The 25,716-nt window shown below is 37.8% G+C and overlaps 1 protein-coding gene across 1 annotated transcript in view; it reads left to right on the forward strand.

Annotated features, from left to right (window-relative positions):
• DYNC1LI1 (dynein cytoplasmic 1 light intermediate chain 1) overlaps nt 1-9,205 on the forward strand; it is a gene marked incomplete at its 5' end in the record, with an annotated part of 46,448 nt that extends 37,243 nt beyond the window's left edge. Inside the window, 7 exons of the mRNA XM_079712399.1 lie at nt 2,003-2,138; nt 2,726-2,837; nt 4,579-4,638; nt 4,765-4,809; nt 5,472-5,592; nt 6,762-6,917; nt 8,959-9,205. Of these exons, the coding sequence (XP_079568525.1) occupies nt 2,003-2,138; nt 2,726-2,837; nt 4,579-4,638; nt 4,765-4,809; nt 5,472-5,592; nt 6,762-6,917; nt 8,959-9,071 (743 nt within the window). The 3' untranslated portion in view covers nt 9,072-9,205. The remainder of the gene's footprint in view (nt 1-2,002; nt 2,139-2,725; nt 2,838-4,578; nt 4,639-4,764; nt 4,810-5,471; nt 5,593-6,761; nt 6,918-8,958) is intronic.
• Nucleotides 9,206-25,716: the final 16,511 nt, after the last annotated feature.

The following is a 25,716-nucleotide window of genomic DNA, read 5'->3' on the forward strand; positions in this document are numbered from 1 at the left end:
TTTTAAAAAAGCTTTCTGGGTAATTTTGATGATCACAAGGTTAGAAAACCTAGCATAAGGAATCTTGTGTAGTCTAGGTTGCAAGGATTATATGAGCCAGTGAATAACATTTACAACTAAACAAAGGATAAAATGAGTGAATGCTTTTAAGAGAATTTTGTGTTGAAAACTTCCAACAGCTTGAAAGCACCGAAGAGAGGTGTTCTCACTTGCCCCCTTGGATCAGATGTTTTGCAGTTACATTCACCAATCAAAGCTTTTGGGTCTGAAAAGTGAAGAAATGATAGATAGTAGGAGTAGACAGGAATAAGTAATGTACACGTTTATAGTATCTGTAGTTTTTCATCGTCATTAATGGACGTTTAATTTAAGGACCACTTGGCAAGAACCTCATTGAATGATGAATAAGATCACGACACTGGGAGTTTCCCTTTTCCCTTTTTCCTTCAGTACTTTGTCCTCCATGGCACTTTCTCTTCTCATGTCACATAATGGTTAGTTGGATTGAATTAAAGGGCATTTGTCTGCAAAAGAAAACAAAAAGAAGTAATTGAAGTAGGTGTTGATAGCCTTTTTTGTTATCTTTGCAGATTAGAAAATTTGAGAACAAACAGTCTCTTTAAACATTTATTTAAAGCTACACTTGGAAATGTACATATAGAGATGTAATCAGGAAGGAGACTGTCCACTACAATAATTACAGACCTTTAGTAGAGCTGGTTGATTTTAAAAGAATACAAAACAACAAATCACTTCAAGATAGTGAGAGGGGGGCTGCCCTGGTGGCGCAGTGGTTAAGAATCCGCCTGCCAGTGCAGGGGACACGGGTTTGAGCCCTGGTCCGGGAAGATCCCCACATGCTGCAGAGCAACTAAGCCCATGTGCCACAGCTACTGAGCCTGCACTCTAGAGCCCATGAGCCACAACTACTGAAGCCCATGCACCTAGAGCCCATGTTCTGCAACAAGAGAGGCCAATGCAATGAGAAGCCTGTGCACTGCAACGAAGAGTAGCCCCTGGCTCACTGCAACTAGAGAAAGCCCATATGCAACAACGAAGACCCAACACAGCCTAAAAAATAAAAAAGATAGAGGTGTGTGTGTGTGTGTCAGTGAGGACAATTCAAAATCATCTTTATTTTAAAAACTAAAAAATTTTAATTGCATTGCAAATTTTCCAGCTGTGTAAATCTTCCAAATTATAAATTGGCTCTTGTGAGAAAGATCATTCATGAAAAGTTCACACAATTAAGCATTTACTTAAGATTATGATGTTTGTTTCTACCAAATTAAGTATTATGACAAGTAGTATTTAGCCAATACCATTTTAAGGTTCATAAGCCTTGGTTTGTGTCCTAGAAAATACGAGTATCCTAGTTCAGAAGTTAGACCATTGTCAGCATTCCCTCTTGGCCTGAGTCATCATCTCTCTTGAGACCCAATGGCTAGTGCTAGCGTTTTGGTCATGAAGTCTACTTTTGCCTTTGATTGTTCCTGAAAGCTTCCTGATGGTTCTTGATGGTTCATCTTCTCTGTTCAGTAAATCTCCTGAGCTTTCTCCCCAAAGTCCTAATTCCTGGACTAGTAAAAACTGTAAGAGCCACTAGTGCAAACCACTTTTGTTGAAAAGGCAAAACAGTTTTTGATAAATAATATCCCTCCTTCATGAAGTTTAGGAAGGTTAAAGACAAAAATAAATTGCCTCTTCATATGCTTTAAATGTAGAGGTAGTAGTGGTGTCAGTTATTAAATTTACCTTTACTTTCTTGGCTAATGAGAGTTTTGCCCTCCTAAGTTAAATCAATTATGTAGAGATAGTTTTATTTGCATTTTAGCCTGTATATAAGTATTTTATAGTTTTGAAAGTCTTGATTACCATGTAATTATACCTTTGGAAATTATTTTTGAAACTAATATGCATAAATGCTAAGCTGAGAACACAAAATTTTATGGTGCCTGTTGATGGAGTTTGTCCAAAAATTTCTTTAACAGTGTTCATTCAGATGGTGCAGCACTTATTTACACTTCAGTAAAAGAAAACAAAAATATAGATTTAGTATATAAATACATTGTTCAGAAACTCTATGGATTTCCCTATAAGATTCCTGCTATTGTTGTGGAAAAAGATGCAGTATTTATGTAAGTATACTCTTAAATGTATTGTTTTATCATGTGTTGTTGCTCCAGTTCGATGGTGCATCATCATCATCATCTCATTTTCATTTGAAGTGAGACTAGTAGACTTTTCCATGATGAGTAGGTGAGAATCTGTTCCTAGATTGTTTTATTTATAACCTGCCTTGATTTATTTATCTTTGCCTTTTAGTTTTACTGCTGGCCTGAACCCTTTTGAAAGGCTTGCTATTATAACTAAACTATCTATTGGGTGCATATATCAATGTATCTACTCTCTAATTGGTTATGATACATAAAGGACCCAATGTATAATCTAGACATGCTTTGAAAAGTTATCTGAATAAATTGGGAGGTAAAAATAATTACCACGTTCTCCCCAAAAAACCTGTAATGACAGTTTTAAAATCAGGAAGATTGATAATAATTTTAAGTAGAAATTAGTAAACTTGAGCATTATAATAAAACTGATTAATTTTCGATAATTGGTCAAATTTAACTTCATAAAAATATTCCCCTTAATATGATCATGGATTGAATGAAAGAATGACTATATAAATGCTTGAGAATTTGTCATGTGCATTTTTTTCTAGTCCAGCAGGGTGGGATAATGATAAGAAGATAGGAATATTACATGAAAATTTTCAAATGTTAAAAGCAGAAGATAATTTTGAAGACATCATAACTAAACCACCTGTCCGAAAGGTAACAGTTTTAGTGTATAGTCTCAATATTTAGGCTTTTAAACTGAAGGGGAAGTTCATAATTTTAAGATTGTAGGTAGAAAGGTAAGGGGGTCCTTTTCTATCAAGTTGTGAACTTTACAACCTAGAGCTCAACCAAAAGCCAAGAACACCTTGTTAGAATAATTGTACTGGCTTCTGTCTGTCTAGGCAGATCTTGCATCTTCATGGTCATTAGTTATTCATACTAGCCCACAGCTGTCCAGGGGCTGCCAGGTTCCTAGATTTAATTTTAGTCTTTACTGTTACATGTCATTCTTATAACTATTAAATATCGTTTCAGAAGGTATTCTTCTTTTATATATCTTGATTTTGCTTAGCAGTATATGGTGTTTTATGGTTAGATAGTATAGATGCTCATGAAAAGTTGTATAAAAATGAGTGTGTGCATGTAGTACTTCTCACTGGCTAATTTGAACATGTTTCGGGAAAAAGTAATTTTGATTTAACATATAATCAAGTTCTTAATTAAAAACCCAAATATTTACATTGAGCAGTTAGAAATAAGAAAAGTAACGTCAAATGAAAAATCAGTTAGTGTGTTACTTGGTTTGGATGTCTGTTAAAAGAAATGCACACATCAAAAAAAAAAAAAACCAATTTTTCCCATTCTCCCTTTTACCAGCAAAATTGTGCTTTAAGTTGTCTTTTATTCATTTCGCAAATATTTATTGAGCCACTGTTTAGGCACTAGGTGCTGAATAGGAGGGTGATGCAGTAGTGAATCAGTATATATGCCACCTCTCAAGTGGTGATCAGTGCTATGGAAATGAAGCCGAGTGAGGGAAGGGTGAGTGAGAGGACCGAGGTGGGGAGGGCTGCAGTTTTAGAAATGATGAGGGCATGTCTCTGATGAGAGGGGAGAATGTTGAAAGCACAGGGAACGGGAAGTGCACGTGCCCTGAGGCAGGAGTGTGTGAGGGGGCCAGAGAGGCTGGAAAAGAGCCCCAGAGGGCCAGAGTGGTAGGAGAGAAAGGCCTCATCATTAGGCTGCAGTCAGGACTTTGGATTTCGTGCTGAGTGGGATGGAAAGTGACGGGGGTGGGGGGGCGAGTTTGAGCAGAGGAGTGATATAATCTGACCTAACCTTTCAAAGGATCGCTCTGGCTACTGGGTGGAAAATAGACTATGGCTTGCCTTGTACAGAAATAGGAGGAGCGGGAGACATTTGCAACTCCTTTTTTTCTTATTATTCAGCAGGTATAAGAGGCATTATGTTTTTATTTCAGGGAAACCAGGGACAAGTTGATTTTCACTCAGCTGGGATATTATTGGCCCTTTTAAAACACCTAACTGTTGCTTAGCAGATTTTATAAGCGTGACTGATATGCCTATGGCTCTCAGGTTGTGCTGTCCAATACAGTAGCTACTAGTCACATACAGCTTTTAAATATAAATTAAGTACAACTAAATAAAATTAAAAATTCAGTTTCTCAGTTACAGTAGCCACATTTCAGCTGCTCAGTAGCCACAGGCTAACGTATTGCACAGCACAGATATAGGACATTTATATTATTGCAGATAGGTATCAGACAACTCTGCTGTAGGGCCTTGGGGAGGGCAGCTCACCCATGTAAATATGGTTTAGGTAATGTTCATATTCTTGGTGTTTTTTAAAAAAATTATTCTAATCTAGAGAGTAAGTTATGAATGACATTAACATAATATATGCAACTTGCTCATTTATGTGTGGCTGATTTCAGTTTGTGCATGAGAAGGAAATTGTGGCCGAAGATGACCAAGTGTTTCTTATGAAGCTACAGGTATGAAATTACATCAGAAACAGACTTAGTATGATTAATGGTTAAACTATTCTTGTACATATTTTCTTTAAAAATACAGCAATACATGCCTGAATATCTAACCTAGAGTTTTTGTGTGTTTTTCAGTCCCTTTTAGCAAAGCAACCACCAACTGCAGCTGGAAGGCCTGTGGTCAGTATTACAGATTTTGACACAATTATTAAAATGCAGTGCATATTGTTTTAGTTCTTTTTTTCTTAATTATATACCTGTCTCAAATGGGTATGCTTTGATATAAACTTGAATTAAGGATTCTCCTGGAATTTGTGAGATTTTAAAAGATAAAACTTCACTCCCGTTTAGAATATTGAAATCATAAATATCTACTTTGCAACATTTGTCCCACATGAGTTACTGTGCCAGACCATTTATATGTGCTATTTTATAAATCCTCACAACAGCCAGATGAGGCAGGTCCCCCATTTTGCTGGTGGGGAAATGGAGGCTTTGGAGGACATCATGGCTTGCCTGAGATTTTACAGCTGGTGGGATGGGGTGCAAGTCCAGATTGGAGTCCAGATCTGACTCCCAAGCTTATACTCATAACCACACCTCATATTCAATATGTTCTTATTTTTCCGTTGAAGGAAAAGTTAGTATTCTAAAATACAATGGGTCTCTGGTATTCTAATAATGAGGAGACAATTGCTAAACACTTCTACCCAGGGCTTGCAGCGTAAAGGGACCAGTAGAAGATATGGGGGACAGTTGCAAAGTAGTTTCTTTTTGTGATAATTTCTGTGAAGTTGAAAGTTTCAGGGTTCTGTAATTATGGCTTTCCTATTTTTACTTAGGATGCCTCGCCAAGAGTCCCAGGAGGCTCCCCTCGAACACCAAACAGATCTGTGTCGTCCAATGTTGCCAGTGTGTCACCCATCCCTGCTGGGTCAAAAAAAATTGATCCAAACATGAAAGGTACATTTCTCTCTTTCTTAGAGAAAGCAACACAATACATTTAACAATAGAAATCTACCTAGAGTCATTCCACCTTTTGCTTTAGCTATTTTCATTTTTATTCGATAGCTTCTAATCTTTGTGTCTGTCAGTACAATCTCATAGTTAATCAGACCTGTGAACCATTTTACGGTATAGTCTTAACATATCATCTCTGTGCTGTGAGCTTTATGAAAGCTTTGTGTTACATTTAATCATTCTGCTATGGTAGGTCATTGAAGAAATTCATGTTTTTCCTATAATGGGTTATCTGCAGTTAACATAAAGGAAAAAACTATATGCATCATAGTTATTTCTATAGGAATAATTGCCATAAGTGGGATTAGTAGGTGAGAGTTTGTACCTTTTTATGCCTTTTGGTGATGTTTCTCAAATGAATTCTTCAATTTACATATCATTGAGTGTTGCAGTTTGCCCACAACCTAATCAGCATTCTCTAAGTACTAATAAGAGCTTTTCCCCCTAGTATTTCCTTTCTGTTTGTTTTTTCTTCTGTGAATTGTTTATTGCTATCCTTTGCCCATTAATATCTTAGAACTTCTACTGGTTTTCATATAGCATTGGGTAACTTTTTGTAATACATGAAGCAAATATTTCTCAACAGTTATATTTTTGAAGAACGCCTTTCAAGAGAGAGATATATTTGCATCTAACAATCTGTTTTAAATGCCTTTTGCCTTTTAAAAATAACACTCTAGGGCTTCCCTGGTGGCGCAGTGGTTGAGAGTCCACCTGCCGATGCAGGGGACACGGGTTCGTGCCCTGGTCTGGGAAGATCCCACATGCCGCGGAGCGGCTGGGCCCGTGAGCCATGGCCCCTGGGCCTGTGTGTCTGGAGCCTGTGCTCCTCAACGGGAGAGGCCACAACAGTGAGAGGCCCGCATACCGCAAAAAATAAATTAAAAAAATAAAAATAAAAAATAACACTCTAATTTTTTAATAATTATCTTATGCTCTTAACACTCATATTTTGTTTCATATATGAGTAGATTAGAGAAGTTACCCAGCCTCAAAAGATTAAACTTGAATTTGGAACATTTTCTGTGTATAATTCTACAATAATAATTTATAGAAAAGTTGAATGCTTTGAGTACAAGTTTTTTATCTTACCTTTTTTTTTTTTTTTATAGCTGGAGCTACAAGTGAAGGTGTCCTGGCAAATTTCTTCAATAGTTTGCTGAGTAAAAAGACTGGTTCCCCAGGAGGCCCTGGTGTTGGTAGTGGTAGCCCTGGAGGTGGGGCTGGAGGTGGAAGCAGTGGTTTACCACCATCTGCCAAAAAGTCAGGTATAGTTACCGGGAGCTTTTTTTTTTTTAAACAGCTTTATTGAGATATAATTTACATACCATGAACTTGGCTCATTTAAAGTGTACAATTCAAAGTTTTAGTATATTTACAGACATACGTAAACCATTACCATAATCTAATTTTAGAACATTTTCTTCTCCCTAAAAAGAAACATCCAACCTATTAGCAGTTATCCTTGCCTAACGTCAAGCCTATTAGCAGTTATCCTTCCCTCCCCTGCAGTCCTCCTAGGCAACAAACAATGTTTTCTGTCTCTTTGTATTTGCCTATCTGGAGATTTCATATAAATGGAGTCATATAGTATATGCCTTCTTTAAAATAATGTTTCTGAGGTTCATCCATGTTGTAGCATATGTATCAATATTTTGTTTTTATTTACTGCTGAAAAAATTCCATTGTATGGATATGCATACATATTTTATTTATCCATTTATCAGTTGATGGACATGTTTTCATTTCTCTTGGGTATTTATCTAGGAGTGGAATTGCTGGGTCATGTGGTAACTCTATGTTTAAATTTTTAAAGAACCGCCAAAGTGTCTTCCAAAATGCTGTACCATTCTACATTCCCACCAGCAGTTTATGAGGGCCCCAGTTTTTCTCCATCCCTTCCAACAGTTGTTATTGTTCATCTTTGTGTTTTAGTTGTTTTGTTTTTTTTGGTTTTGCTTAACCAAGTCCAAAATGTCTCTCTGTTTGTGTGTGTGTTTTAATTGAAATATAATTGATTTACAATATTATATTAGTTTCAGGTGTACAACATAGTGATTTGGTTTTTTTTTTTTTTTTTTTTTTTTTGCGGTACGCGGGCCCCTCACTGTTGTGGCCTCTCCTGTTGCGGAGCACAGGCTCCGGATGTGCAGGCTCAGCGGCCATGGCTCACGGGCCCAGCTGCTCCGCAGCATGTGGGATCTTCCCAGACCGGGGCACGAACCCGTGTCCCCTGCGTCGGCAGGCGGACTCTCAACCACTGTGCCACCAGGGAAGCCCGATTTGATATTTTTATACATTATAAAATGATCACCACTTGTCCATCTTTTTGGTTAGAGCCATCATTTTGGCTGTGAAGTTGTATCTCATTGTGGTTTTGATTTGCATTTCCCTGATAGCTAATTATGTTGAGAATCTTTTCATGTGTTTAATAACCATTTGTATATCTTCTTTGATGAAATGTCTGTTCAAATCCTTTGCCCATTTTAAAATCGGGTTATTTCTCTTATTGTTGAGTTCTAAGTGTTTTTTATATATTCTCTTTACTAGACCCTTATCAGATATAGGATTTGCAAATGTTTTCTCCCCTTGTGTTGGTTATCCCTTCACTTTCTTGAGTGTCCTATGAAGCACAAAAGTTTTGAATTTTGATGAAGTCTTTTCCTTTTGTTGTTTTTATAATTGCTCTTCAAGCAGACTTTTTAACCCATTCTCCTTTTTTAATCACACCTTCTTGCCACCTTTTTCACAAGTACCTGCAGCTACCATTTTTGAACATTTTACAGGTTTCTGGGTATAAATTGAATTATTTTCTGGCTTCTCGCACTCTGTGTTGAAGATTATCTTTCTTGGTACTGCTGATTTAATTACCACTCACTCATGTTTCCACATTCCGAAATTTTGTTGCTGTTTTTCTCTTTTACTGTTCCTATTGTTCTATGCCTTTAAAAAAGTATACCTTTATGAGATTAAATGGTAGATGCTAGTTTTACTTCTATTTGATAACAGACCCCCACAATTTAAAATGAGGCAATTTAGGGGCTTCCCTGGCGGTCCAGTGGTTAAGACTTTGCTTCCACTGCAGGGGGTGCAGGTTCGCTCCCTGGTCAGGGAACTAAGATCCTGCATGTTAAGTGGTGAGGCCAAAAAAGAAAAAAAAAAGGGAATTTATTTTTAAATTAAGGATGTTTATATAACTGTGTTTTAGATAAAGTTAATGAAACTGTTGGCAATTGTTAAATGAAGACACATTGGTGTTAAGGATATTTTGACTTATGTCTAAATATTGGTTTCTTTTCCTTTAAATAGGCCAGAAGCCTGTCCTATCAGATGTTCACGCGGAACTAGACAGAATTGCACGAAAACCAGTTACAGCTTCTCCTACAGCATCCACATCTCCTACGGAAGGAGAAGCTTCTTGAAGATACCAAATAAAGCCATTTATTCAGTTTTCTGGGATAATGTAAACTTGCCTCTGCCTTCTCCTTCAAAAGTGGAATTAGGGAGCTGGAGTGCTTTTTCAGATGGACTAATAAATTCATGTCTTTTTTGTGTATGTGGTTGCCCATTTATAATAGGGAAGTATACAGAAGAAAAATTATTCTACACTATGTAGGATTGCTGTTTGCATTGCCACTTTGCATAAGGAAGTAATTTCGGATTTTGAAAAACTCACATTTATAGATCTGAAATATAGCCATGCGATCATATTCTAAAGGCTACTTCAAACATATAAGAGGGTTTGAGAAGGGCAGAAAATAATATGCTTTGGGCATTCGACTTACTTGGAAGGAAGTCCAAGCTTATTTTAGTTAAGACTATTAAAAAACCATTTAAAAAAATTATGTGTTAGTTTTGCTGGAAAAGAAGATGATCAGTTGTCAGATTTTCTACACCAACATAAATATACCACCACACATGGAATATGCTGAGAAAACGATCAGATAGCATTTGATACACTAGTCATTGTCTCCATCCATGATCCTGTAAGTTGTCATCAAAATATGATTTAGAAATATTGGTCAAGATTTGTTTCTTTAACTGAGAAGAAAAGAAAGCACACTGCCTAAATGTGTAAAAGAAAAATGCAGAGGTTGTTAAAATGTAAAGAGGTAACAGTCTTTGGATTTGTCTATATATATATATATCTACATATCTATATATATATCTCTATATATATCTATATATATATATTGATATATATATATATGGCTCTGCCTTAATATACCCCTTTTTTGTTTGTGACTTTCAACTGTAATCAGTTAATAAAGTATTTATTCTCTGCATTCAGGTTCAAATAACTTGTTGCATTCTCATATTTAAATTTGTATTTATCATATAATGAATAAGATTTGTTAGTATTTTAAAGTGTTTGACTTAATAGGATTATTAAGCTTTCTGATCTTTTTTCTTTCTAAGAGACGAGTACATGAGATTCACTGCCTTGTCAAAGGAATTTACCTTGATCAGTACATCTTCCCCATCAACATGTCTTGAACTACAGAATCTTACATCAGCATTCCTAGAAAAAATAGAGCCTTTTATCATTATTTAATGGACAGAAGCTGTTTTAAAAGTTTGGCAAGTGCACTGAAACATAGCTACTCCCTTACAGGTGAGATCACCTGGTAATAGTTCCACCTATTCAATACTCAGATTTCAGTGCTTGTTTTGGAACCTTCATGAGAACAGTTTGATTTTCCTACTGAAGTTCAACTAAAGAACACATGTACATTTGACCTATTGTGTAATTTCAGATAATTGGGGGACAATGGTTACTACCCTTTACATTGGTCTTTGTTATAACTTTATATATTCCAAAAATTTTTTTTCAACAAAATATTTGAGGACAGTATCTCTACTATCAAACATAATTCTTTCATTAGAACTTTAAAATCTGTTTGGTTTTATAATAGTATTTGGCTCCTAATGGTTGAATGTAAATACTAAAGATACATGAGAGGGTTATAATTTGTTTCAGTGTGGGAAAAACTTAGGATGTTTGTGGGCATGGAAAAATTAATTTGCAAAAACATTGTTTAATAAAATATGAGATGAAAAATGCCATTGATAAAATCTTCAGTCCGGAAGGGGTTCTGTAGTCCTGGTGTTGTAAAGACCAGTTTTTCTAAACTAGTAGTACTTGATGAAGTAAGTGAAACTAATGAAGAGAATTGCAGACTGTGCATTATGGTATACTTTGGTATGTCTGCTGTGTTTGCATGTCTAGACCAACTCATGTTTTTTTTCTGTGTGACATTGGAGATGTACTAGAAAATCCTCAGAATTACATTGTTACCTGAAGTAATTGTAATTGTTCACTTTATATGGGATTCAGTTTTAACTAATCAAAAATCTTGTGTTTACTGCGTTTAAACCTATTTTTGTCCCTTTTTTTTTTTTTTTTTTTTTTTTTTGTGGTACACGGGCCTCTCACTGTTGTGGCCTCTCCCGTTGCAGAGCACAGGCTCTGGACGCGCAGGCTCAGCAGCCATGACTCACGGGCCTAGCCGCTCCGCAGCATGTGGGATCTTCCCACACCGGGGCACGAACCCGTGTCCCCTGCATCGGCAGGTGGACTCTCAACCACTGTGCCACCAGGGAAGTCCTGTCCCTATTTTTGCAAGGAAATTTGTTTTTAAACTACTTAATCTTTTTTGTTTGTTTTTTTAGCACTTTTTATTGAAGTATACAGTACAGAAAAGTGTACAAGTTACAGGTGTATGGTTTGAAATATCACAATATCACAAATAACACATATAACCAGCACCAGGATCAAGAAAGATGGCATTATTTGCACCCCAGGTGCTTCCCTTGTGCCCCTTGTCAGTCCTCCCACCCACCAAGTAACTACTGCCCTTTCTTCCAAAGCTGTAGATAAGTTTTACTTATTTTTAAGCTTTATATAAATGGAATCTTACATTTATATTCTTTTGTGTCAGGCTTCTTAGTATTCTGTGGTTCCTCCATTTTGTTGCCTATAGCAGTAGTTATCCATTCTCACTGCACCATAGTATTTCATTGTGCAAATACACTAATTTTTTCAGTATGCTATTGATGGGTGTATATTAGTTTCCTATTGCTGCTGTAACAATTTACCAAATTTTAGTGGCTTAATACAGATTTATTATCATACCATTCTCGAGGTCAGAAGTCCAAAATCAGCTGTACTCGGTTAAATTAAACTGTCAGCAGGGCGGGTTTCTTTTGGAGGCTCCAGGGAGCATCTGTTTCCTTCCTTTCCAGCTTCTAGAGGCTGCCTGAATTCCTTGGTTCCTGGCCCCCTCTCCGTCTTCGAAGCCAACAGCATAGCATCTTCTACTCTCTGCTTCCATCACATTGCTTCTCACTCTGACCCTGCTGCTTCCCGTGTATCAGGATCCATGGGATTAAACTTTGGCCCACGTGAGTAATCCAGTATAAGCTCCCTCAGCACGTCACTCTTGCTTGCATGGTTTCTGTAAAGAAATTGGATGTTATTCTTAACCTTTGCTCCTCCATAGGTGTTTTTTCCCTTTGGCTTCTTTTAAGATTTTTTAAGTCTTTGATTTTATGCAGTTTGAATATGATATGCCTAGGTGTAGTTTTTTTTGGGGGGGGTGGTTATCCTTCTTAGTGTTCTCTGAACTTCCTGGATCTGTGGTTTAGTATCTGACATTAACTTGGGGCAAATTCTCGGTCATTATTGCTTCACATACTTTTTCTGTCATTTTCTGTCTTCTCTTGGCATTTTCATGTATATGTTACAACTTTTGTAGTCGTCTCACAGTTGTTGGGTATTCTGTTCCCTCTTTTTCTTCCCCAGTCTTTTTTCTCTTTGCTTTTTAGTTTTGGAAGTTTCTGTTGACAGGTCCTCCAGCTCAGAGATGCTTTCCTTAGCCATGTCTAATCAACTAATGAGCCCCTGGAAAGCATTCATCATTTGTCAGTTTTTTTTTTAATCTCTACCTTTAAAAAAGAGTTATTTCTTAGAATTTCCATGTTTCTGCTTACATTAGCCATCTGTTCTGGTGTTTTGTCTACTTTTTCTGTTAAAGCCCTTAACATATTAATCAGAGTTGTTTTAAATTCATGGTCTGATAATTCCAACATCTCTGCCGTGTCTGAATCTGATGCTTGCTCTGTCTCTTCAAACTGTATTTTTTTGCCTTTTACTTACGCCTTGGAACTTTCTGTTGATAGCTGGACATGATGTACTAGGTAAAAGGAACTCCAGTGAATAGACCTTTTAGCACTTTGGTGGTGAGGTGTGGGAGAGGGGAGGCATTCTGTAGTCCTATGATTAGGTCTCAGTGAACCTGTGTCCCGGGGCTGTGAACTTCATAAGTGCTTCTCCATCCCCCCTGCCCCCTTACACACCATAGGTGAGACAGGATGGCTAGAGGGAGCTGGAGTTGGGTATTTCCCTTCTACCAGGTTGTTTAGGATCTGATAAACCCTAATTAAGGAGGCTCTGATAAAATGCCTTCTCTCGAGGGCAGGCCTTGTTAAGAAGAGAATACTCTTGACTTATTTCAAAACGGTTACTTTCTTCCTTCCCCTACTGGAAGCACCAGGGGATTTTTCTCTGATTTTACCTTTGAGACCCTGGTAGGGCTCCAGGAGGTAAAACTCACAAAGCAGTGGGGATCCCCTTCTAACTGGGGGTTTTTAACTCACAGACTTGTCCACTCTGAGCCTCCAGCAGTTTGTCAGTTACAGTTTCAGCTTTCTTACCCCAGCACTGTCTCCCTTAGAGGTTTCTGCTTGGAAATTTCTGCTTCAGTAAGTTGTGGTTCTCTGTGTCCACCTGCCTACCTCTCCAATATGGAGGACTGCAGTTGGCCCTGTGACCTCACTTCTCTGACAGATGTAAGAAGAGTTGTTGATTTTTCAGTTTGTTCAGCTTTTTACTTGTTAGGATGGAGAGATGACTTCCAGACTCCTTACTTGGTGGACCAGAATCCCAAAGTCTAATTTCCCCCTCTCAAAATCCTAATCACACCTGCAGAGTCCCTTTGCCAAGTAAGGTAGCATTCACAGGTTCCAGGGATTAGGATGTGGACATCCTTGGGGGGCCAATAGTCAACCTACAACAAGATGTTTGGGTGGTTTCAGTTCTCCAATTGCTGTTACTAATTGTGTTGTTATGAACAGTCTTGAATGTGTCTTGTGGAAAACATGTTCTCCTCTCTGTTGGGTGTATATGTAGACATGGATTGCTGGATTCAAAGGCTATGCGTATATTCAGCATTAGCAGGTGTTAAATGTTTAGCCAAAGTTTTTCCAAAGTTATAAGAGGTCCCATTCCTGGGAGAAAATATTTGCAAATTATATATCTGATAAGAGTATAGTATTCAGAATATATAAAAACTCTTAAAACTCAATAGGGAGACAGCCCAGTGTTGAAATGGACAAAGTATTTGAATAGATATTTCTTCAGAGAAGATATACAAATGACAGGCACATGAAAAGTTGCTTGATATCATTAGTAATTGGCGAAATGCAAGTCAAAGCCACAATGAGATACCACTTCACAGCTGAAATAAAAAATAAGTGTTGGTGAAAATGTGAAGAAATTAGAACTCCTGTACATTGCTGGTGGGAATGTAAAATGGTGCAACCACTTTGGAAAACAGTATGGTTAAACATATAGTTACCAGATGACCTAGCATTTCCATTCCTGGATATATACCCAACAGAAATGAGAACGTATGTCCTCACAGAAACTTGTATACAAATGTTTATAGCAGCATTATGTATAATAGCTAAAAGGTGGAAACAAACAAAACATCCATCAGCAGACAAATGGGTCAACAGAATGTGATGTATCCATACAATGGAATATTTTTCAGCTATAAAAAGGAATGGGAGTTCCCTGGTGGTCTAGTGGTTAGGACTCTGTGCTTCACTGCCGAGGGAACTAGGATCCTGCAAGCCACATGGCGTGGCCAAAAAAGAAAAAGGAATGAAGTATTGATACATGCTACAACATGGATGTACTTTGAAAGCATGTTAAGTGAAAGAATCCAGTCAAAAAAGTCAATGTAGAAGGGATGTGGGAACAGATGTATATGTATGACTGATTCACTTTGTTATAAAGCAGAAACTAATTTAAAAAAAAATAATGCTGCTAAGAACATGAAATTAAAAAAAAAAAAGTCAATGTATGATTCCATTTATATGGAATGTCCAGAATAGGCAAATGCTTTGAGACATAAAGTAAATTAGTGGTTGCAAGAGGAGAGGGCAATGAGGAGTGACTGCTAATAGGTATAGGGTTTCTTTTGAGGGTGATGAAAATGTGCTGGAATTATACAGTGCACAGTCTTGTGAATATACTAAAAACTTGACGTCGCTTCAAAAGGGTGAATTATGGTATGTGAATTACATATCAATTTTTTAAAAGGGATTCGCATTACTACCAGCAGTATATGAGTTCCAGTTGCTCTGCATCTTTGCATACACTTGCTATTGTCTATCATTCTGGCAGGTTTTTTATTTATACAATAGGATCTCATTGTGGTTTTAATTGTATTTCCTTAAAAACTAATGAAATTAAGCATGTTTCATGTTTATCGGCCATTTGGATATCCTCTTTTGTAAAGTACCTGTTGAAGAATCTTAAGAGTCTTCTTTTTTTTCCCCCCTCAGAAAAATAGGGAGATATTTGACTTTTCTTACTAACTCATTCTTTACGTATTCAGAATACTAGTCCTTGTCAGATACGTATTGCAAATATCTTCTCTCATTCTGTGGTTTGGCCTTTTCACTCTCATTGCTATCTTTTGATGAATAGAAATTGATTTTAATGTTCCATTTGCTAGCTTTTCTTTATGGTTATTGATTTTTTTTTTTTTTACCTGTTTTGAAGAAGTCTTTGCTTGCCCTCAAGGTCATGAAGATAGTCTAAGTTTTTTTTTTTCTAGAAGCTTTATTGTTTTACTTTTCTACAGTTCATCAATTCATCTGGGATTGATTTCTGTGCATGGTATGAAATACGGGAAAAAGGTTGTTTTTTTTTTTTAGTGTGGTGTTCAATTAATTCATTACCACTCTGGTGGGGGGTATCATCCTTCTGAACTGCAGTGTCACCTGGGTCATAATTTGTCCATTTATGCATGCATCTCTTTCTGGACTTTTTGTTCTTTTCCATTTGCCAGTTTCTCTACCCTGTACCAGTACTACAGTCTCAATGTCTGTAGTTAAAACAAAAAAAAGCCTTTATCTGGCAGCCTAAGCCCTCCCCTATTGTTTTTCCTTAAGATTGTTTTTGCTATTCTTGACCCTTTGCATTTCCATATAAACTTTAGAATCAAGTGGTCAGTTGCCACACCAAAGAAGTGGCCTTTTTTTTTTTTTTTTTTTGCTGTATTCGGGCCTCTCACTGTCGTGGCCTCTCCCGTTGCGGAGCACAGGCTCCGGACGCGCAGGCTCAGCAGCCATGGCTCACGGGCCCAGCCGCTCCGCGGCATGTGGGATCCTCCCGGACTGGGGCATGAACCTGTGTCCCCTGCATCGGCAGGCGGACTCTCAACCACTGCACCACCAGGGAAGCCCAGAAGTGGCCTTTTGATTGAGATTGAATTTATGGATCAATTTGGGGATAATTATCATATTTACAGTATCTTCCAAGCTATGCACAGGAATATCCTTCCATTTATATAGGCCTTCAGTCTCGTAGTGTTTGTAGTTTTCAGTGTATCATCTTGCACCACCTTTTGGTAGATTTTTTTCCAGCTAATTTTTTTAGGCTATTTTATTTTTTATTTAGTTTTTTGGCCACACCGTGTGGCTTTCGGGATCTTGGTTCCCTGACCAGGGATTAAACCCGGGCTCTCAGCAGTGAAAGCTCAGGGTTCTAACCACTGGACCGCCAGGGAACTCCCTTTTTGATGCCGTTTTAAATGGCATCCTTTTAAAATGTTATTTTCTTTGTTGCTGGTATGTAGAAATACACTTTTTTCATATTGATCTCATCCAGCAACCTTACTCAGATTCATTTGTTAATGTTCATCCGTAGTTTATTTTACATGTGTCCTGTCTACAGTCCTCTGCTCTCCCAGCTGAGCTACTGAAAGGTGCACCATCTGTAATTTATTTTATATTTTTCTACATATAATTATGTCATCTGCAAATAACGAGTTTTAGTCTTTTCTAATGTTATTTTGCTTTGTGACGCCTATGCTCCAGTATAGGTTTCTATAGAACCGATGAGAGGAAGCATCTTTATCTTGTTCCCCATCTCAGAATGAAAGCTTTAAATATTTCACTATTGAGTATATTTGCTGCATGCTTTTTGTAGATACTCTATCAGAAAGAAAGTTCTCTTCTTTCCTAGTTACTTTATATCATAAGTTTTATCATGAATGGGTGTTGAATTTTATAAAATGTTTTTTTATTTATTGAGTAATTTTTCTGTTAATGGTATCAGTTACATTACCTTTTAGAAACATTAAGCCAACTTTGTATCCCTGAAATAAATTTAACTTGATCTTGATGTATTAGTTTTATTATATTGCTGGATTTGGTTTGCTAATATTTTATTAGGATTTTACATCATGCTCCTGAGAAAAATTGGCCTGTAATTTTCATGGTTTTGTCATTGTTTGATATCAAGATTATGTTGACATCATAAATCAAGTTGGAAAGTATTCCCTCTCTGTAGTCTTTGTAAAGAATTTGTGGGACTTCTCTGGTAGTCCAGTGGCTAAGACTTTGCTCTCCTAATGCACTGGTCACGGAACTAGATCCCACATGCCACAGCTAACACCCGGCTCAGCCAAATAAATAAATAAATATTAAAACAAACAAACAGTTTGTGTAAGATTGCTGTAATATTTGTTAGTTTTGCTTCTTTAAAACTATCAGATATCAATTTATAAGGCCTGTTGTGGAACTTAACAATAGCCCAAATGGTAATATCTATTACAGTTTTCGTATGTGGGCTTTCGTTTTAGAGAAAGTACTTGCTTTTTAAACTGGTAAAATGCCAGAATACAGGAATTCCTCTTTCATGTAGCACCTTATTAATGTCTTTATCAAATAGTGGTTCCCCATGCTGAAATAGGATTGTAGACAATGATATCAGGGAATTCTCACTATATGTGTAAGAGTTATCCTGTGATCATGATCACTTCAGAGAATTATAGGAAAAATTGTAGTCCATACATACAATAAAAAATACATGAAGTAATTAATGTGAAGAGGTATATGAAATTCAAGGATTTTTTAAAGGTATTTCTCAATCAGATATATAGAGAATATATGGATAGAGTTATACTTTGAGAAATAATCATAAAATAATGATACTTACAATTTCTCAATATATGACTATATATATAGAGAGAGAGGGAGGGAGAGTAATATATACAGACACACATGTTTGGGGCAGAGTAGTACCTTGATCTCATTGTATCACCAAAATCTTTTTAGAATTAGTTGGTGACAATTCTTTTCTGTCTTATGCTGGGTTAAGATTTTTTTCTAAAATTCAAATATGGGTGATTCTTAAAACTCTTGGTCACAAGACTCCTTCCCCCACCCCCTGCGTGAGGCCTGGGGGGGGTCTTAGTTCCCCAACCAGGGATTGAACCTGGGGCCTCAGCAGTGAAAGTGCTGAGTCCTAACCACTGGACTACCAGGGAATTCCCAAGACTCCTTTATATTTGTACTTATTAAGAACCCCAAAGGATTATTGTTAATGTGGTCACTTACCTGTATTTGCCATATAATAAAAGCTGAAAATTTTAAAATATTCATTTATAAATAACAATAGTAATTCCATTACATGTTAAAGTAACTTTTTATAGAAAACAACTTTACAAAACTAAAATATGTAGAAGGGTATTGTTTTATATTTTTACAAGCTCTGATGCCTGGCTTAATGGAAGACAACTGGGTTCTCTGATCTGCTGTATTCCGTCTGATCTGATGTGCTATTTGAATTCCAGGAAGAAAATCCAGCCTCACAAATACATAGGTGGAAAAAGTAGGAGTATTTTAATAGCTTCTCCAGATAATTGTGAATTTTCTTTTCTGATACTAAAGCTTGACAAGTGTTAGTTTTTTAAAGGTTAATTGCAGTGTGGAATCCATTGGTCTTTCTTGCCCTTTGAGTGGATTTTTACCCTTATGTGATTTTGTAACATTATTCACTGGATTTAGAAAATATCAGTTCACTGAACTACAGGGTTCTTCCAAATATTGACATGTCCCATTATAAAATGTCTCCCCAAATCACATTTTTTTAGTTATTATCAGACCTCATTAGAAAAGATTAAGTGGTGGGAAACTGTCAGGCTGAGTGATGGATACAAATTTTCCAAGATTCTGATTTTTTGAAAGTTCAAATTTTATCGGTGTAACAGATACTGTCAGTTTTACTCCTTGTACTGACAGGCTCACTTTGTTCATTTCTGAGAAAATGTCTGCCAAATACATCTGAAAAACCAGTTGGGCTGTAAGTAGTTCTTTCAAGTAAGCCTGGTGGAAGAAGTAGCCAGTTCAGCTTACCACTCGATAGCACAAAAACACTTCTGTAAGCAGCAGAAGTGGTACACGTGTCCTTCCATTTCCTCACACAATTTTAGAAGAACTGGTACTAAATGGTTGCAACTTAGTGAAATTAATTTTTACTTCATCAAGGGAATTCTTAAGTGAACTTGGCTTTATATTTTCCCACAGAGTGGTAGAGTGGTGAAGAATACGATGACTACAAGTTCAGTTTGGTGCCACTGCCTTGCCTTGTGCTAGAGTGCTAGCAGTTTTACTCCACCTGCGGTGCAAACAAATGTTCACACAGTGAAAGAGGCAGATGACCTCTTAGTTTAGTAGTAGTATGAGAATAGTTTTGACTTTATGGAATCCCAGCAAAGTTCTCAAGACCTCTAGGGGTCCTCTGAGCACACTCAGAACTGCCATTATAACCCAGTAGCCAAAATCAGTCATTTGATTTTGTCCTGTGTTGCCTTAGAATTTAAAACAAGGCTTTGGTTCAGAAATTTTGGTTGACGTCCTGTAGGATGTGACTCTTCTAAACATTTTCTGTTAAAGTGTGTTCTGTCTTTAATGCTACAACTTTGCCAATAGTTACCTGGGTTAGTCTCCTATTATTCTGTGTTTTGTGCATGTGCACTCTGGTCTTTTCAAGTTCTTCGCAGATGGGAAATACTATTAAAATGATAGGTGAGGGCTTCCCTGGTGGCGCAGCGGTTGAGAGTCCGCCTGCTGATGCAGGGGACACGGGTTCGTGCCCCGGTCTGGGAGGATCCCACCTGCCGCGAAGCGGCTGGGCCCGTGAGCCATGGCCGCTGAGCCTGGGAGTCCGGAGCCTGTGCTCCGCAATGGGAGAGGCCACAACAGTGAGGGGCCCGCGTGCCGCAAAAAAAAAAAAAAAGATAGGTGATAGCCAAGTCTTTTTTTTTTTAATTAAAAAAAATTTTTATACAATTTTTAAAGGTTACTTTCCATTAACAGTGACTACAAAATATTGGCTCTATTCCCCATGTTGTACAATATATCCTTGAGCTTATCTGACACCCAGAAGTTTGTGCCTCCCACTCCCCAACCCCTGTAACCATTAGTTCTCTGTATCTATGAGTCTGCCTCTTTTTTTGTTATATTCACTAGTTTGTTGTATTTTTTAGATTCCACATATAAATGATATCATATCTGAGCCTGGAGCAGCCACCTGCACCTTGTGTTCCTGTCTCCCTGTGTCTGTGTGCTGCCCTGGTCCACTCTCCTTGAATTCCCCCTGCTTAATCCCCTAGTATTTGTCTTTCCCTGTCTGACTTATTTCACTTAGCATAATGCCCTCCAAGTCCACCCATATTGTTGCAAAGGGCAAAATTTTGTTCTTTTTAATGGCTGAGTAGTAGTCCATTGTATATATGTACCACATCTTCTTTATCCATTCATCTGTTGATGGATTCTTAGGTTGCTTCCATATCTGGCAATTGTAAATAATGCTGCTATGAACATTCGGGTGCATGTATCTTTCCGAATTAGTGTTTTTATTTTTTTCGGGTATGCACCCAGGAGTGAAATTGCTGGGGATGGCCACATCTTTTGCTGTACTCCCAAAGCTTTTGCTGCTCTTTAACTGCAGTAGATGCTTAATATTTCGAGAGCATTAACTTTCAAGTAAAGTAGTCTTAGTCCAACCCTACCTTGCAAGATATGAGTGTCTTAGCCACCACCTCCTCCTTAAATGGGCTTTGTAAAGCCACGAGCATCTTCATATGCAAGAACTGCGGTGCCAGGACGCTGTGGAAGACCCTGGAAAGAGGCAGAAGAGTTGGATTACTCCATTTATTAATCCCTTGACTCTGTAAGTCATTTATTGTTCTGTAGCCTTAGTTCCATCGTCTGTGTAGTGTCAAGGACAACCTGCTTAGGTGTAGAGTTACAAATGTGGTAAATGAAGTTGAGGCTGTGGGGTCCTTTCTAAACTAAATTGTTGCACAGATTAAATTTTCATAGCCACCGGGGAAGGAGTTTTAATTTACATAAATTCCTTAAATACTAGTCCCATGATTTTTCAAGTATGTTTAGCTATCTGCTCTAAATATATTAATGTACTTAGACCACTTCTGAAACGCCTACTGCCTTGTATGCTTGTTTCTATAAGAAAATAGTTATATATATATACACACATATATATATTTATACATGTGTATATATTTATACATATATGTATAAAATGGGATTATACCAACTGATAGCTATTTGTAAAGATAAAATTAGATCCATACCTGACATCAGTCACAGGAATCAACTCCAAATGTATCAGACCTAAATATAAAATATGAAACCATAGAATTACTAAACGAAGACATAAAATTATTTTGTATCTGAGTGGGGAAAGGCTTTCTAACTTTAACTCAATCCACATGCAATGAAAGAAAAATTTTATATTCACCTACCTAAAAATAATTGGGGAAAAGAAAGCATGATGGCAAAAAGCACCATAAGCAGAGCCAAAAGGCAAGCAAAAAATTTGAGAGATAGTAGTTATATCACAGATAAAGAGCTGATATACCTGATATTTGAAGAACTCTTAAAATAGAGGTGGGGGAACTAAAATCCTTATAGAATATAAATAAATAGGCAAAAACCATGAACAGACAAGTAAAACATAAAAATAGCCCTTGAACATATGTAAGTATGTTCAGTTTTCCTCAGGGAGAAATGCAAATTAAAATTACACCAAAATATTATTTCTCCCCATCTGAACGAAGAAAATTCAAAGCTTGATAACTACACTTTGTGGGAGATGTGGAGATGTTGGAGAAACAGTTGTGGTCACTATTCCTGGGAGTGCAAAACAGTATAACCTCTCGCAAGGGCAATTCGCAGTATTTAACACAACTACACAAACTTAATATCTACCTAGGAATTTACCCCAAAGATACATATCTGACAATACAAAAATAATATTCAAACAGTTATTCATTGTGACATTATTTGTAATTGCAAAATATTGGAAACAATCTAAATGCCTATTCATAGGAAATTGGGTGAATAAACTGAGGTATGGCCACTCAGTGTAATTATTCAAAAAAAACAAAACCAAGAAACGAAGCTGACTTCTATGAACTGACATGCAGCAACTTCAGGACAGTATAAGTCTCTTTCCACTAAAGAAACACAGGGAAGATAACCAGAAGCAAACAAAACGTTACCTGCAGAGGGTGATTGAGCAAAATGAGACAGAACAGATAGACTGAACACATAAGTGTACCTTTTTGTATGTTTTTACTTCTGGAACTTTTGTTAATGCTTCACATTTTCAAACACTAATACTTAATCGATGATGAGGGGAAAACAGATTGTTTTCTGGAATCTTTAATGATGCTCAGTGTGAGGCACCCTGTGTTAAGAGTGGCCTTGTAATGACAGAGACACCCTGTAATCTAAATCTCAAACTGGACCCCACCCTCTTTTCCCAAAGCAGTCAAAAGATTCCACCTTGCTCCATCACATCTCCCACCCAAGCAATCAGACTGTCCTGAACTAAAATACCCAACTGATATTGAGGAAGGAGGCTAAGTTATCTAGAGTCTTTTCCCCCCAAATACCTCTGAGGAATTAACTCCGCGCACAGGAGTGCAGAAAGCCTAGAACGAAAGGCATCACTAGCATTCCTTTGCCATTGTAGCCCTCTGCTGGTATACATAAAATGTGGAGATTGATGAAGTTATTTGCTTATCCTCTAATCTTGTTGATAAACTATCATCCCTAGGAGATTTCTGATCCAAACTTTTCTTTGCTTACCTGGCACAACACAGCACCAAACACTTTGTTGACGAGGAAAACTTGAGACCTTTTTCTTTGCCTCTATGACACTACTTCTGTGTTATCCTGCTCTCTAAACATGCCTTTATTTCTGTGACTCCTGTTCACCTTCTCTCCCACTCCTGCCAAAGTCCTAGCCTAAATCCTTCTTCTCTCTGTAGGTTCTTCCCTTGAATTTTTTTTTTCTTTTTTCTTTTTTTTCTGGCCACGCAGCTTGGGGGATCTCAGTTCCCTGACCAGGGATTGAACCCAGGCCATGGCAGTGAGCCCGGAATCCTAACCACTAGGCCACCAGGGAGCTCCCTTTCCTTGAACATTTGCACAGTTCTGTCTGTTTGATGAGTTGCCCAAATGTTTTATCTCCTCCAGATCCATATTTGAAACTAGGTACTAAGAACTCCACTTGAACTTACTTCTGGCACGGAAACCTTGGTGTGTCCTAGTCTGAGTTCTTCACCTTGGCTTTGTTTAGACAAAAGATCCAAAACCTGAAAATAAGGCTGAAGGATTACCAAGTGCCCTTTCAATGCCATATATCAGACTAGAGCAGTGCTTTTCAAAAGGTGGTCCTGGACTAGCAGCATCAGCAGCACGTTGGAACTTGATATAAATACAGACTCCCAAGTTCCACTCAAGATCTCCTGAGTCAGAAACTGTCGGGGTGGAGCCCTAGAAATCTGTGATTCAACAGGCATTCCTGGTGATTCTGCTGAGAATCTGAGGTAAGAACTACTGAACTAGAGTGGGATTGTCAGACTGTGGCTTGTGGGCCAATCCGGCCCAGTGCCTGTTTTTATAAAGTTTTATGGGGATATGGTTACAACATAGCATTTATTTATGTATCATTTATGGCTGCTTTCACTCTACAACAACAGAATTGAGTACTTATGACAGAGGCTGCATTGCCCTCATGGCCTAAGACATTTACCATCTGGCCCTTTACAGAAAAAAGTTTACAAACCCCTAAACTACAGCATTGTCCCCCATACCCTCTGAAGGGTCATCAGTGGTCTAGGGAAAGATAATTTTACTTACTATTTATTATTGAATTGGGCCCAGAGTCTATAACGTTAGATGTTAATTATAGAAGATATATAAGCTACAAATAATTTTTTGTCTTTTTTATTTTAATTTTAAAGATTGAAGTATAGTTGATTTACATTGTGTTAGTTTCAGGTATACAGTAACTTGATCAGTGAGACGTATATCAATTTTTTTCAGATTCTTTTCCCCATATAGATTATTACAGAGTGTTGAGTTCCCTGTGCTATCTAGTAGGCCCTTGTTGATTATCTATTTCAGTGGTCCCCAACCTTTTTGGCACCAGGGACCAGTTTCATGGAAGACAATTTTTCCACTGACCTCCCCGCCGCCGCCAGTGACCCACGGGGCAGGCGCAGGGGTATGGTTCAGGCTGTAATGTGAGTGATGGGGAGCGGCAGATGAAGCTTCACTCTTTTGCCCGCCACTCACCTCCTGCTGTGCGGCCCAGTTCCTAACAGGCCGGGACCAGCACGGGTCCGTGGCCCGGGGGTTGGGGACCCCTAATCTATTTTATATATATTAGTGTGTCTATGTTAATCCCAATTGCTAATTTATCTCTCCACCCCTACCTTTCTCCTTTGGCAACCATAAGTTTGTTTTCTAAGTCTGTGAGTCTCTTTCTGTTTTGTAAATTAGTTCATTTGTATCAGTTTTTAGATTCCACCTATAAGTGATACCATGATATTTGTCTTTCTCTGTCTGACTTACTTCCCATAGTATGATAATCTCTAGGTCCATCTGTGTTGCTGCAAATGGCATTATTTAATTCCTTTTAATGGCTGAGTAGTATTCCATTGTGTATATGTACCACATCTTCTTTATCCATTCATCTGTTGACGGACATTGTGGTTGCTTCCATGTCTTGGCTATTGTAACTAGTGCTGCAGTGAACATTGGGGTGCATGTGTCTTTTCGAATTATGGTTTATCCTGATATATGCCCAGGAGTGGGATTGCTGGATCATATGGTAGCTCTATTTTCAGTTTCCTAAGGAACCTCCATAGGGTTCTCCATAGTGGCCATTACCAATTTACATTCCCACCAAACAGTATAGGAGGGTTCCCTTTTCTCCACGCCCTCTCCTGCACTTATCATTTGTAGACTTATTGATGGTTGGCCATTCTGACTGGTGCAAGGTGATACCTTGTTGTATTTTTGATTTGCGTTTCTCTAATTAGCGATGCTGAGCATCTTTTTGTGTGGTTTTCTCTTTTTAAACAGTGTGAGTAAAATTTACCTCTTGAAAGTCTGCCCTGTTTTGAATTATTTTTTTCTTTTTAAAAAAATATTTAAAAATTTATTTATTTGGCTGTGCCAGGTCTTCGTTGCGGCACGTGGGATCTTTGTTGCTGGTGCGGGATCTTTAGTTGCAGTATGTGGGATTTTTTTTTTAGTTTCAGGATGCAGAATCTTTTAGTTACGGCATGCGAACTCTTAGTTTTGGCATGTGGAGTCTAGTTCACTGACCAGGGCCCGAACTCGGGTCCCCTGCATTGGGAGCTTGGAGTCTTAGCCACTGGACCACAAGGGATGTCCCTTGAATTGTTTTTTGATGACCTACCCCAGGACATTTCTTGAGGGCAGGTGTCATATACAGCCCCTCAGGCCTTGTGAAGATGGAAGTGCCCGTAAGTCGAGGTTTTAAAGTTGTTGTTGTGGGAAATAGCCACAAGGTGGCAGGATTTCTTCATGCCCAGGTCTGGTTACTCAGGCAACCAGAGCCTTTAGCGAAAGTGGTGTTCC

This window comes from Hyperoodon ampullatus, assembly GCF_949752795.1.
Source record: "Hyperoodon ampullatus genome assembly, chromosome: 10".
Taxonomy (NCBI): Eukaryota; Metazoa; Chordata; class Mammalia; order Artiodactyla; family Ziphiidae; genus Hyperoodon; species Hyperoodon ampullatus.